We start from the raw sequence: 15,920 nt of genomic DNA on the forward strand, positions 1-15,920 counted from the left end.
TTGAGCCTCCCTCCCCCCCTCCCCCCTCCCTATCCCATCCTTCTAGGTGGTCACAAAGCATCGAGTTGATCTCCCTGTGCTGTGCGGCCGCTTCCCACTAGCCATCGATTTTACATTTGGTAGTGTATATATGTCAGTGCTACTCTCTCACTTCATCCAGCTCCCACTTACCCCCTGTGTCCTCAAGTTGGTTCTCTACATCTGTGTCTTTATTCCTGCCCTGCCACTAGGTTCATCAGTACCTCTTTTTTAGTTTCCATATATGTGCGTTAGCATACGGTATTTGTTTTTCTCTTTCTGACTTACTTCACTCTGTATGACAGACTCTAGGTCCATCCACCTCACTACAAATAATTCAATTTCATTCCTTTTTATGGCTGAGTACTATTCCATTGTATATATGTGCCACATCTTCTTTATCCATTCATCTGTAGATGGACACTTAGGTTGCTTCCATGTCCTAGCTATTGTAAATAATGCTGCAGTGATCATTGTGGTACATGACCTTTTGAATTACGGTTTTCTCTGGGTATATGCCCAGTAGTGGGATTGCTGGGTCTTATGGTAGTTCTATTTTTAGTTCTTAAAGGAACCTCCATACTGTTCTCCATAGTGGCTGTATAAGTTTACATTCCCACCAACAGTGCAGGAGGCTTCCCCTGGGGAGATTTAATAATGCATGTATGTATACTTCAGTATAACACACAGCACCGACATGTGTCTCCTCCATATATAGCAGATACCTGATAAATATTTATCAGTGATAACAACACTGTATGTGGTAAGTGTTTCCTTCTGAGAACTCAGATGTCACAGTATTTCTCCAAATTTAAGTGGGAGACAGTTGGGTTGGTGAATCCTGGTTTGGTACTTTTTCTAAAAAGGAAATGAGCTCTGAATCTCAAAAATGGTTGTGAATAAGCTAGAAAGGGAAATTCTCTTGTGTATGATGAATTAGTAGATAGAATCTACTTTTTAGGGGATTTGAGGTTCAAGAAACTCGGGCTGCCTAACATCCTACTTTAATCTCTGTTTGTCTGTAGAATCGACTTGGAAACAGACTTCTTAATGACCATTTGGAATTTTTGCCAAGTGAAACTTGTTTTCTCCTCATATTCTTACACAGTTTGATTCAATGCCGGTTCTCTTTAGTTACATAGCATCTATGTGTGATGTTTCTATCATAACAACACATATCGTAGCTCTAGTCGATGATTTTGAGGTAAGCCTTATACTCTACTTTCCCTTTAATTTTTAATTTCATGATTCATAAGCAAGTGTGTTTGGGGCACAAAACAGTTTTCTTGGACTGCATGAACTGCTATCTCAAGCAAAATTCTGTGGCAAGAAGCAATAAGATCCAGTGATCGGACTGAATTGATAAGAACAGCAGTGCAGTCTGCTTTTTCCACACATTTGAAATGCAACCCTTTGGTGCAGTGAGAAGCAAAATGTGCTTGTTCCTTGCATTCATATGGGAGTGATGGTCTTTTTCTGAGTGATCATGTAATTTTTTACACAAAATGATGCCTTTCTGAAAGTGAGTAGATGAGCTATTAATATTTAAGTCAGGATAACAGGCATTAACTAGGATTACCCTGAGCAACCAGGATGTTTGATCACCCTACCCATCCCTCTCCAGTGTTATCAGAAGGTGGCTGGTGCTAACTGCCTTGCAGTTGGAGTTTAATTTACCAGAAACGTGGAAGGATTTCAAGCCACTCGTGGTCTACCTTTAGATGCTCAGAACATGAATGCGACCCGGAACTGAATAGAAGACCATTTTTTCACATCTTGCTTTTAATTAGAAAGAGCCTCAACTATTGAAGCTTTTCTCCTACTATTTTTCAGAACCTTTCTTCTCACCTTCTCTCATGAACTTTTACTATGCTGGAAAAGACTCCCTGTACCACACAGCATGGACATGCTTTACATGCAGTATCTCATTTAATCCTCACAGAAATCATATGAAATAAAAACTTATCTTTGGCCTGTTTTATAGCCAAGGAAGCTGAGGCTTAGCGTGTTTAAAGGAATTGTCTGAAATCTAATAGGGACTAGAGTTGTAACTCCACCCCAGGAAGTATTTAATGTGTGGTTGTTTACATGATATGGATCTTAAAATATCACTGGTGCCATCCTTTTGCTTCCAGATTGATTGATTAGAGAGGAATGATCAATAGAATTTTGGTTTTGTTTGTTTAATGGTGAACAGGACGTGTAAGTGGGGAGGAGAAAAGGGTGTCAGGTGGGAATCAAGAGTTACAAGGCGATAAGCCTGGAAGGATATTGGTGCCTAGAAGCAGAGTGGGTTACTGAAATCCTATTAGTAATTAGAGACAATTGTAATTAGACCTATTAGTAATTGAGACAATTGAGAAACAAGGGAGAGCCGGAGAGGTCATTTTTTATAAACGTACCATCAGAATTCTGCAGATTGGTGTTGGGATGACTTCTGTGCATTGCTGTTACCTATCCATCCTGTATCTACTTTGCACATCCTCTTGCCTCTAGGAGAATCTCCAACTCCTGTCAGACACTGCTTATACTCACTGTGCTCTTCCAGGCTCTCCTTGCTCCCTACTCTCACATTTCAAATCAACTGGAAATCTAGAGGTCCAGTTCTTTACTTCAAATCATTGACTGAATAACCCTGGTATCAGGGCTCAACACCCATGACTCTTCAATTCAGTGTAATGTGTTCCAGCTTACCTGGCTGTGAATACCCAGAGGTACTCTTTATGCACCGTTTCCTCCACCTTGGCTACCATCTTTCTGGGAAAGACTTCACAGAGAATCTATAAATATCCCTCAATGTTTGTAGCCCACTTATATATTTCCTTTATGAAATATGGCTCTTGATCTTTAAGTTGCCATCTTTTCTAAATGTTAACTTCGTTTGACTATAATTAATAACTTCAGTTTAATTACGCCTGATGACTTATTAATGATAAATATGCATAAATTAAAATTGAATGTAGACTAGTGGTTTATTAGATGTAATCATGCTTGAGCGGCTGTTTGTTTGCGAACAGGCACTTCAATTTATTGTTACTTTTCATAATGAGGTTGAAAGCATCACTCACAAAGCCCTACAAACATTGCTTTTATTGGTACTTGAAGCCTTCTGCCAACAGGGTACTGTTGAAGAATCGAGTAGAAAAGAAAAGGTATCCCTTGGGAATAACAAAGAACCTGCAGTGTGAACGAAGACTTGGAATGCCCTCTTATTTCTCTTCATCTTACTATAAAGTCTCTTTTATAAAAAAATCATGGGTTTTGATGTCTATTTAGCTGAGATTTTAATCGTAGGTAGGTGATTTTGTGAAAATTATTTATCTCTTCTACCCTCTATTTTCATATCTGCAAAATGGGTATCATGACAATAATAATGATAACAATAAAAACAACAATAGTAATAATACCAACCTCATAAAGTGTTGTAATAATAAAATGAGAGAGTATATGCAAAATGCCTAGAAGTGGATCTGATATCGATTAAGGTGATAATTCCAGGAAATTTCTAATACTTTTTAGATACATATGTAATACAAATGTTTTCCACCTGCAAAGCCACGGTCTTTGCCTCTCTCTATTACTTCCCAGAAATCATTTTCTTCTTGTGTATTCAAAGGAAAGGGAGACATTGACATCACTTCCTGAGAGCTTTTACTTGGCCTTTTGCTCATCCTCTCTTGTCTGCTTCAAACCATGATGTTGGGTGCTATCAGGGGCATCCACTTCCTTTCTTGCTAATTCTCAGATTTCTGGAATGATTGTCCTACTTTGATACAAAACTGCTGCCCTCGTGCTGGCTTCAAAATACAGGTGTGTGAAGGGACTTCCCTGGCGGTCCTAGTGGACTTCCCTAGTGGTTAAGAATCCACACTTCCAATTCAGGGGGCATGGGTTCGATCCCTGATCGGGGAACTATGATGCCACATGCCATGCAGTGCAGCCAAAAAATTAAAACAACAATACAATGTGAGAAGACTATACTGGCTGCTTCATCCCAAGTGTAGGGGCTGCGTGACCCTGAGTTTCCTATTACACCTGCTAAACCATGTCTGTTCTGCGTAACCAACTCTGCTATAGGTTTGGTCATAATTTGAGGCACTTTACATCATAGGGAGGGGGAAAATCCCTTTAAAACTGAATGCTGGGAGATTTGAGAAGATGGCGGAAGAGTAAGACGCGGAGATCACATTCCTCCCCACAGATACATCAGAAATACATCTACACGTGAAACAACTCCTATAGAACACCCACTGAACGCTGGCAGAAGACCTCAGACCTGCCAAAAGGCAAGAAACCCCCCACGTAACTGGGTAGGGCAAAAGAAAAAAATAAACAGAGACAAAAGAATAGGGACGGGACCTGCACCTCTGGGAGGGCGCTGTGAAGGAGGAAAGGTGTCCACACACCTGTAAGCCCCTTCGCGGCCGGAGACTGTGGGTGGCGGAGCGGGGAGCTTCAGAGCCATGGAGGAGAGAGCAGCAACAGGGGTGCGGAGGGCAGAGCGGAGAGATTCCCGCACGGAGAATCAGGGCTGACCGGCACTCACCAGGCCGAGAGGCTTGTCTGCTCACCCGCCGGGGCGGGCGGGGCTGCGAGCTGAGGCTCGGGTTTCGGTCGGAGCACCGGGAGAGGACTGGGGTTGGCGGCTTGAACACAGCCTTTAGGGGATTAGTGCGCCACGGCTAGCGTGGAGGGAATCCGGGAAAAGTCTGGTCCTGCCGAAGAGGCAAGAGATATTTTCTTGCCTCTTCGTTTCCTGGTGCGTGAGGAGAGGGGATAAAGAGCGCTGCTTAAAGGAGCTCGAGAGACGGGCGCGAGACGCGGCTGTCAGCGCGGACCCCAGAGACGGGCATGAGACGCTAAGGCTGCTGCTGCCGCCACCAAGAATCCTGTGTGCGAGCACAGGTCACTCTCCACACCCCCCTTCGGGGGAGCCTGTGCAGCCCGCCACTGCCAGGGTCCCGGGATCCGGGGTCAACTTCTCTGGGAGAACACACGGCGCGCCTGAGGCTGGTGCAACGTCATGCCGGCCTCTGCCGCTGCAGGCCCAGAATCAGCTCCTTTAACCCTGTCCTGTCTGAGCAAAGAACAGACGCCCTCAGGGCGTCTACACGCAGAGGCGGGGCCAAATCCAAAGCTGAGCCCCGGGAACTGTGAGAACAAAGAAGAGAAAGGGAAATCTCTCCCAGCAGCCTCAGGAGCAGCGGATTAAATCTCCATAATCAACTTGATGTACCCTGCATCTGTGGAATACCTGAATAGACAACGAATCATCCCACATTGAAGAGGTGGACTTTGGGAGCAAAGATATATTATTTTTTCCCCTTTTTCTCTTTTTGTGAGTGTGGATGTTTATGCTTCTGTGTGAGATTTTGTCTGTATAGCTTTGCTTCCACCATTTGTCCTAGGGGTTAGTCTGTCCGGTTTATTTTGTTTGTTTTTTTACTTTTTAAAATTTTTTTCTTAATTATTTTTTATTTTAATAACTTTATTTTATTTTATTTTATCCTCTTTCTTTCTTTCTATTTTTCTCCCTTTTATTATGAGCCGTGTGGATGAAAGGCTCCTGGTGCTCCAGCCAGGAGTCACTGCTGTGCCTCTGAGGTGGGAGAGCCAAGTTCAGGACCCTGGTCCACAAGAGACCTCCCAACTCCACGTAATATCAAACGGCAAACATCTCCATCTCAACACCAAGACCCAGCTTCACTCAACGACCAGCAAGCTACAATGCTGGACATCCTATGCCAAACAACTAGCAAGGCAGGAACACAACTCCACTCTTAGCAAAGAGGCTGCCTAATTTCATACTAAGGCCACAGACACCCCAAAACACACCACCAGACGTGGACCTGCCCACCAGAAAGACAAGATCCAGCCTCATCCACCAGAACACAGGCACTAGTCCCCTCCACCAGGAAGCCTACACAACCCACTGAACCAACCTTAGCCACTGGGGACAGACACCAAACACAACGGGAACTACGAACCTGTAGCCTTCAAAAAGGAGACCCCAAACACAGTAAGATAAGCAAAATGAGAAGACAGAAAAACACACAGCAGATGAAGGAGCAAGATAAAAACCCACCAGACCTAACAAATGAAGAGGAAATAGGCAGTCTACCTGAAAAATAATTCAGAATAATGATAGTAAAGATGATCCAAAATCTTGGAAATAGTATAGAGAAAATGCAAGAAACATTTTATAAGGACCTAGAAGAACTAAAGAGGAAACAAGCAATGATGAACAACACAATAAATGAAATTAAAAATACTCGAGAAGGGGTCAATAGCAGAATAAGTGAGGCAGAAGAACGGATAAGTGACCTGGAAGATAAAATAGTAGAAATAACTACTGCAGAGCAGAATAAAGAAAAAAGAATGAAAAGAACTGAGGACAGTCTCAGAGACCTCTGGGACAACATTAAACACACCAACATTCGAATTATAGGGGTTCCAGAAGAAGAATAGAAAAAGAAAGGAACTGAGAAAATATTTGAAGAGATTATAGTTGAAAACTTCCCTAATATGGGAAAGGAAATAGTTAATCAAGTCCAGGAAGCACAGAGAGTCCCATACAGCATAAATCCAAGGAGAAACATGCCAAGACACATAATAAAGTATCAAAAATTAAATACAAAGAAAACATATTAAAAGCAGCAAGGGAAAAATAACACACAAGTGAATCCCCATAAGGTTAACAGCTGACCTTTCAGGAGAAACCCTTCAAGCCAGAAGGGAGTGGCAGGACATATTTAAAATGATGAAGGAGAAAAACCTACAACCAAGATTACTCTGCCCAGCAAGGATCTCATTCAGATTTGATGGAGAAATTAAAACCTTTACAGACAAGCAAAAGCTGACAGAGTTCAGCACCACCAAACCAGCTTTACAACAAATGCTAAAGGAACTTTTCTAGGCAAGAAACATAAGAGAAGGAAAAGACCTACAATAACAAACCCAAAACAATTAAGAAAATAGGAATAGGAACATACATATCGATAATTAACTTAAATGTAAATGGATTAAATGCTCCCACCAAAAGACACAGACTGGCTGAATGGATACAAAAACAAGACCCGTATATATGCTGTCTACAGGAGACCCACTTCAGACCTAGAGACACATACAGACTGAAAGTGAGAGGATGGAAAAAGATATTCCATGCAAATGGAAATCAAAAGAAAGCTGGAGTAGCAATTCTCATATCAGACAAAATAGACTTTAAAATAAAGACTATTAGAAGAGACAAAGAAGGACACTACATAATGATCAAGGGATCCCTCCAAGAAGAAGATATAACAATTGTAAATATTTATGCACCCAACATAGGAGCACCTCAATACATAAGGCAAATACTAACAGCCATAAAAGGGGAAATCGACAGTAACACAGTCATAGTAGGGGACTTTAACACCCCACTTTCACCCATGGACAGATCATCCAAAATGAAAATTAATAAGGAGAAACAAGCTTTCAATGTTACATTAAACAAGATGGACTTAATTGATATTTACAGGACAGTCCACCCAAAAACAACAGAATACACATTTTTCTCAAGTGCTCATGGAACATTCTCCAGGATAGATCATATCTTGGGTCACAAATGAAACCTTGGTAAATTTAAGAAAATTGAAATCGTATCAAGTATCTTTTCTGACCACAACGCTATGAGACTAGATATCAATTACAGGAAGAGATCTGTAAAAAATAAGAACACATGGAGGCTAAACAATACACTACTTAATAACCAAGAGATCACTGAAGAAATCAAAGAGGGATCAAAAAATACCTAGAAACATATGAGAATGGCGACACGACGACCCAAAACATATGGGATACAGCAAAAGCAGTTCTAAGAGGGAAGTTTATAGCAATACAATCCCACCATAAGAAACAGGAAACATCTCAAATGACCTAACCTTGTTCCTACAGCAATCAGAGAAAGAAGAACCAAAAAACCCCAAAGTTAGCAGAAGGAAAGAAACCATAAAGATCAGATCAGAAATAAATGAAAAAGAAATGAAGGAAACGATAGCTAAGATCAATAAAACTAAAAGCTGGTTCTTTGAGAAGATAAACAAAATTGGTAAACCATTAGCCAGACTCATGAAGAAGAAAAGGAAGAAGACTCAAATCAATAGAATTGAAATGAAAAAGGAGAAGTAACAACTGACACTGCAGAAATACAAAGGATCATAAGAGATTACTACAAGCAACTCTATGCCAATAAAATGGACAACTTGGAAGAAATGAACAAATTGTTAGAAACGCACAACCTGCTGAGACTGAACCAGGAAGAAATAGAAAATATGAACAGACCAATTAAGCACTGAAATTGAAACGGTGATTAAAAATGTTCCAACCAACAAAAGCCCAGGACCAGATGGCTTCACAGGCGAATTCTATCAAACATTTAGAGAAGAGCTAACACCTGTCCTTCTCAAACTCTTCCAAAATATAGCAGAAGGAGGAACACTCCCAAATTCCTTCTACGAGGCCACCTTCACCCTGATACCAAAACCAGACAAAGATGTCACAAAGAAAGAAAACTACAGGCCAATATCACTGATGAACATAGATGCAAAAATCCTCAACAAAATACTAGCAAACAGAATCCAACAGCACATAAAAAGGATCATACACCATGATCAAGTGGGGTTTGTTCCAGGAATGCAAAGATTCTTCAATATACGCAAATCAATCAATGTGATACACCATATTAACAAGCTGAAGGAGAAAAACCATATGATCATCTCAATAGATGCAGAGAAAGCTTTCAACAAAATTCAACACCCATTCATGATAAAAACTCTGCAGAAAGTAGGCATAGAGGGAACTTTCCTCAACATAATAAAGGCCATATGTGACAAACCCACAGCCAACATCATCCGCAATGGTGAAAAACTGAAAGCATTTCCACTAAGATCAGGAACAAGACAAGGTTGCGCACTCTCACCACTCTTATTCAACATAGTTTTGGAAGTTTTAGCTACAGCAATCAGAGAAGAAAAGGAAATGAAAGGAATTCAAATTGGAAAAGAAGAAGTGAAGCTGTCACTCTTTGCAGATGACATGATATTATACATAGAGAATGCTAAAGATGCTACTAGAAAACTACGAGAGCTAATCAATGAATTTGGGAAAGTAGCAGGATAGAAAACCAATGCACAGAAATTTCTGGCATTCCTATACACTAATGATGTAAAATCTGAAAGTGAAATTAAGAAAACACTCCCATTTACCATTGCAATAAAAAGAATATAATATCTAGGAATAAACGTACCTAAGGAGACAAAAGACCTGCATGCAGAAAATTATAAGACACTGATGAAAGAAATTAAAGATGATACAAATAGATGGAGAGATATACCATGTTCTTGGATTGGAAAAATCAACATTGTGAAAATGACTCTACTACCCAAAGCAATCCACAGATTCAATGCAATCCCTATCAAACTACCACTGGCATTTTTCACAGAACTAGAACAAAAAATTTCACAATTTGTATGGAAACACAAAAGACCCCGAATAGCCAAATCAATCTTCAGAACGAAAAATGGAGCTGGAGGAATGAGGCTTCCTGACTTCAGACTATACTACAAAGCTACAGTAATCAAGACAGTATGGTACTGGCACAAAAACAGAAAGATAGATCAATGGAACTGGATAAAAAGCCCAGAGATCAACCCACGCACATATGGTCACCTTATCTTTGATAAAGGAGGAAAGAATATACAGTGGAGAAAGGACAGCCTCTTCAATAAGTGGTGCTGGGAAAACTGGACAGGCCAATGTAAAACTATGAGATTAGATCTCTCCCTAACACCATACACAAAAATAAGCTCAAGATGGATTAAAGACCTAAATGTAAGGCCAGACATTATCAAACTCTTAGAGGAAAACATAGGCAGAACACTCTGTGACATAAATCACAGCAAGATCCTTTTTGACCCACCTCCTAGAGAAATGGAAATAAAAACAAAACTAAACAAATGGGAACTAATGAAACTTCAAAGCTTTTGCACAGCAAAGGAAACCATAAACAAGAGCAAAAGACAACCCTCAGAATGGGAGAATATATTTGCAAATGAAGCAACTGACAGAGGATTAATCTCCAAAATTTACAAGCAGCTCATGCAGCTCAATAACCAAAAAAACAAACAACCCAATCCAAAACTGGGCAGAACACCTAAATAGACATTTCTCCAAAGAAGATATACAGATTGCCAAGAAAGACATGAAAGAATGCTCAGCATCATTAATCATTAAAGAAATGCAAATCAAAACTACAATGTGATATCATCTCACACCAGTCAGAATGGCCATCATCCAAAAATGTAGAAACAGGGGCTTCGCTGGTGGCACAGTGGTTGTGAGCCTGCCTGCTGATGCAGGGGACACAGGTTCGTGCCCTGGTCCAGGAAGACCCCATATGCCATGGAGCGGCTAGGCCCGTGAGCCATGGCCACTGAGCCTGTGCCTCCGGAGCCTGTGCTCCGCAACAGGAGAGGCCACAACAGTGAGAGGCCCACGTTCCGCAAAAAAAAAAAAAAAGAATTTCTAGAAACAATAAATGCTGGAGAGAGTGTGGAGAAATGGGAACCCTCTTGCACTGTTGGTGGGAATGTAAATTGATACAGCCACTATGGAGAACAGTATGGAGGTTCCTTAAGAAACTACATATAGAACTGCCTTGTGACCCAGCAATCCCACTACTGTGCGTATACACTGAGAAAACCATAATTCAAAAAGAGTCATGTACCACAATGTTCATTGCAGCTCTGTTTACAATAGCCAGGACATGGAAGCATCCTAAGTGTTCATCGACAGATGAATGGATAAAGAATATGTGACACATATATACAATGGAATATTACTCAGGCATAAGAAGAAACGAAATTGAGTTATTTGTAGTGATATGGATGGACCTAGAGTCTGTCATACAGAGTGAAATTAGTCAGAAAGAGAAAAACAAATACCGTATGCTAACATATATATGTGGAATCTAAGAAAAAAATAATGGTAATGAAGAACCTAGGGGTAAGATGGAAATAAAGACACAGACCTACTAGAGAATGGACTTGAGGATATGGGGAGGGGGAACGGTAAGCTGTGACAAAGTGAGAGAGTGGCATGGACATATATACACTACCAAACGTAAAATAGATAGCTAGTGGGAAGCAGCCGCGTAGCACAGGGAGATCAGCTCCGTGGTTTGTGACCACCTAGAGGGGTGGGAGAGGGAAGGTGGGAGAGAGGGAGACGCAAGAGGGAAGAGTTATGGGAACATATTTATATGTATAACTGATTCAGTTTGTTATAAAGCAGAAACTAACATAGCATTGTAAAGCAATTATACTCCAATAAAGATGTTAAAAACAAACAAACAAAAAACTGAATGCTGAATGTGACCATTCCAATGTTTAAGGCAAAAGAAACACACATGTTCACTTAGAAACTCTTAACAGGTGTCTCCCAGATCCTGGTGGCGTTTCCCTTCATCAGGATCCTCCCTTGGTTCTCTCTCTCTTCAATGGCATATAAATATTTCTTAATTTCTGTACAGTGCCAATCAGTTTTCTCTTTAAAAAACCTGAGCTCAATTCTAAAAGTTTGTTTTGCCCATAGAACACACCCTTCTCAGCCTTCACCTGAACATCTACAGGGCATGATAATCAATGCAGCTATTTTTCCCAAACTGCGAATTATTTGATCTGGGATTACACCATAAAGTAGAATACCTCTGTGTGTGAGTGTTCACTGTGTGTGGTGTGTGTGTGCGTGCGCTTGTGCATGCCCTATGAAGGGAGAGGCATTGATCCATGCTCTCTCTCAATGTGCCGTAAAGTCAACCCTTTAGTTTTTCCTATTGTCTTCAATCTTTACTTCCAGTCTCCTGAGATAACACTTGGACAAAACACACACATACACACATATTCATGTGTACATCCTAAGGGTAAACAATAATTATCAGAGTAAGTACAGTGTGATTGGAATGAGTTGACAGTGGTGGAAGAGACTTTTTCTTTTTCCTAAAGGCACAATTATTTATCTGGATTGCCCCCACCCAAATGGAGATAGATTGTATTAATATATTATTATACAGAACTGTTTTAATTGCACTTTTTTTTCTTCTTAAGCTTCTTTTTCCATACTCCTCACTGAGCTTTAACTACATTATAAAGGGGCCACTTATACCATTCCTCTCTGTCAAGTAGTAGCAACTTTCCTTTGATTTTATAAGCATGTCCTGGCAGGAAATAGACGGCCCACTCATATCGGGTAACTGGGGAAAATTCAATGAAGGAACTGTTTACAAAGGGGTGGACAGGGTTAATGTAAACTGACAGTACCTGGCTAGGGAAAGTTGGGAGCCTGAAAGTTGATATGGGTAGGAGCAGTTAGAAGAACTCAGAGAAAGTAGCTGCAGGAGAGCACCACTCCATAGGAACTGTGGCTTTGTGAGTTGATTCAGAGGATGAAATCTGGAGGAATAAATACCCTGATCCCTCCCTCCCTCCCTCCCTCCCTCCCTCCCTCCCTCCCTCCCTCTCTCTCTCTCTCTTTCTCTCTCTCTCTCTCTCTCTCTCTCTCTCTCTCTCTCCCCCTCTCCTTTTCCCCTCTCCTTTTCCCTCCTTTTATCAACATTTTTTTCCTTCCACTGTGTGCCCCAAATCACTTAGGGCCAAAGCCAACCAGAAACCAATGCACAAGGTGGCCACTAGTACATACCTTCTGTAGTCAGATCTCTCGGTACAAAGCAGGTTAAAGAAGAGCCAAAAAAATGGAGTAGATGGAAAAGACCCCATGCATCTCCTTAACTCAGTTCAGGATCATGAAATATACAAGTGTGTTGGTCTCCCCTTTTCATAATCTCTTAAAGTGGTAGAAATGAATTTAAAAAGCTCCAGTTCCTTGTCAAAAACAGAAGGAGAGGACCACCAGTGGGTGAGAGATCTAAACTCATTTATGAAAGGCTCAGTGGACAGAGTGAAGAGCAGAGAAACTGGCGATGCAGCACAGGAAGCCAGGACCTAACTTAGCAGGAAGTGGGTGGCAATAGACGAGGAAGCTCATCTACCCAGGAAGACTCTTTAGAACCATGGTGGCTGATCTGATGGAAGACGGGAATGAAGATGGGATGGAAAAAAATACAGGTTATTTAAAGCCTTTAAATAACTGGGAGAGGCATAAAAATAGTGACACAATTATAAAAAATTGAAAGATGGTGCAGAGTAAATACTCATCAGTTATAGCAGAAAATCAATAGATGATGTCTAAAGTTAATAAAATGAGAAGCGATGACATGAACATATTATTTATAGATTTGGAGGTAACCACAGAAGAACTAAATACAGAAAGAGTTCAGAGTGTTCTGGGAGGAGGAGGACAGGGAAAGGGTTTTAGGTCAGTCGCTTCTCACTATACTTATATAGTAAGTCTTTTTGTGCTACAATTTTTTAGAAACCATGTGAATATATAATATTAATGAAAGCTCCTTTTTTGTCCTTTTGTTTTGCTCCGCTTAGTGTACTGGCTTTCTAGAGATTTTCTTCTTTATATGGTTATGTCCATTATCTGTCTTTTTTTTGGTATAAGTCTCCTAGGTTCGTTTTTTTTTTTATTAATTTATTTTTGTTTATTTTTGGCTGCATTGGGTCTTTGTTGCTGTGCGCGGGCTTTCTCTATCTTTGGCGAGCAGGGGCTACTCTTCGTTGCGGTGTGCGGGCTTCTCATTGCTGTGGCTTCTCTTGTTGTGGAGCACAGGCTCTAGGCACACGGGCTTCAGTAGTTGTGGCTCGTGGGTTTAGTTGCTGCTTGGCATGTGGGATCTCCCCAGACCAGGGATCGAACCTGTGTCCCCTAGGTGGATTCTTAACCACTGTGCCACCAGGGAAGTCCCCATTATCTGTCTTAAACCTAAAAATTTTTTCAGTTTTCTCCTATGCTTCCCCTTCTCTCCATTCTTTATAATCCTCTCTGTGCTTCTCCCCAAGCCCCTAGAAGCACTGGCCCGCAAGCCCTATTCACACACACACACCCATCTTTCTCCTGAACGCAATTATGTGTCTTTCTCTGTAAAGTCCATGCACCCTATATCTTAGTGCCTATTCTCAAACTGTTCCCTTGACCTGAAATGGCTTCAGGCTTTAAAATTGCTTTTTCTTTTTTTAATTGAAATATGGTTGTGTTAATTTCTGCTATACAGCAACATGATTCAGTTGTACATATATATACATTCTTTTTTTTAATATGTTCTTTTCCATTATGGTTTATCACAGAATATTGAATATAGTTCCCTATGCTATACAGTAGGACCTTGTTTATCCATTCTATATATAAGAGCTTACATTTGCTAATCCCAAACTCCCAATCCTTCCCTCCCCCCAGTCCCCCCTTAGTAACCACAAGTCTGCTCTCTGTATCTGTGAGTCTGTTTCTGTTTCATAAAGGTTCATTTGTGTCATATTTTATATTCCACATAAAGTGATATCATGCGGTATTTGTCTTTCTCTTTCTGAAAAAAAAATTTTTTTCTACTTAGCCCTCAAGTGCCAGAATAAAATCTGCCTTCTCCAAGGAGCTGCCTTAGATTTCCAGAGTTAAAAATGATGACGTTTTCTTCTATACTCTCCTGACAGTGTCCACTGTCCGAAGCTTTTTACTCTACAACGTCTCATAACTAGTTGCGTATCTATCTGCCCCCTCTTCTTTCTGTTTAATTGTAAGTTCAAGAATTTGTATCTGCGTATCAAGTGCAATATCTTACACATGGTAATTGAAGTAGCTGCTGAACAGCATCATTGATTTTGGTAGTTGCTGTTGACTAGAAGGCATCTACAGATTATGAAATGAATGTCCTCCCATGTTAAAGTGAACATCAGCTGTCTTTTTATCGAGGCGCCTGTTACCACTTCTGCAGCTCAGCAGAATCACCAGCAAGACATATGTCTATGTTTCGTTCTGTCATGATTTTAGTGCCTCTTCTCTAAATTCCAGTTATACCCATATTATCTCAGGTTATGAGGAATAAGAAATCAAATAAACTAATACCTATAAATAAATATGCTACTAATGTATTAATTTTAATAAGCGTATTAGCAGAGTAAAAAGTAGCCTAAAGAAGGAAGTGTCCCCCCTGAGGGAGTGAATCGCTAATAGTAAAATATTAGCCCCCTGAGCTGTTGTTTTGAGAATAAAGAGCATTTCTGGAGTTTCTTGGATTATGCCATGGAACTTTTATGCCAAACATAATATAGATTCTGATTAATTTAAAATATATTAAGACAGTGGGAAACAGTCTTCGCATATTAGAACATATAGATTTGAAATTACAATTATTAAGTGTGACGTGTCTTCCTCATAGATGTAAGATTATGTATTAATCCCTGGTCTTTGCTTGTTATTCTCATTTCCCAAGTAGTCTTTCCACAGGTTCTTATTTCTTCTCTTTTTTTTTTTCTTTTATCAATTGCTCCCTAACCCTGGACTATTTTCTGCATCCACATAGAAGGGCACTATAATTTTATTTTTTCTTTACTTCAGGAAATGCCACAATAAAACAGTCTCGATACAGGATTATCATCCAAGAAGCAGCCAATGGAGGCCAAGAATGCCCAGATACCTTATTTGAAGAGCGAGAGTGTGAAGATGTGTCATTGTGCCCCATATATCGGTAATTAATTACCTTTTTAAATAATCATTAGACCTTAGAATAAGTCATGACCCGTTTCCTTTCATATGATATATGATTATTATATGAAATACTTGTAGTGAGAAATACAAAGCCGGTAGTAGCATTGTTTATCTTCGGATATCTCACTGTTTTTCCCCTCTTATCTGGAGTAGATTTTGGAAGAGTAAAGAATATCAAAGTCTAATTAACAGGAAAAAAAAAAAAA

General features: G+C 40.3%; 1 protein-coding gene across 1 annotated transcript in view; it reads left to right on the plus strand.

Annotated features, from left to right (window-relative positions):
- THSD7B (thrombospondin type 1 domain containing 7B) overlaps positions 1-15,920 on the plus strand; it is a 760,956-nt gene that overhangs the window by 382,008 nt on the left and 363,028 nt on the right. The window contains exon 10 of the mRNA XM_065880761.1: positions 15,565-15,694. Within this exon, the coding sequence (XP_065736833.1) occupies positions 15,565-15,694 (130 nt within the window). The remainder of the gene's footprint in view (positions 1-15,564; positions 15,695-15,920) is intronic.

This window comes from Phocoena phocoena, chromosome 7 (genome assembly GCF_963924675.1).
Source record: "Phocoena phocoena chromosome 7, mPhoPho1.1, whole genome shotgun sequence".
Taxonomy (NCBI): Eukaryota; Metazoa; Chordata; class Mammalia; order Artiodactyla; family Phocoenidae; genus Phocoena; species Phocoena phocoena.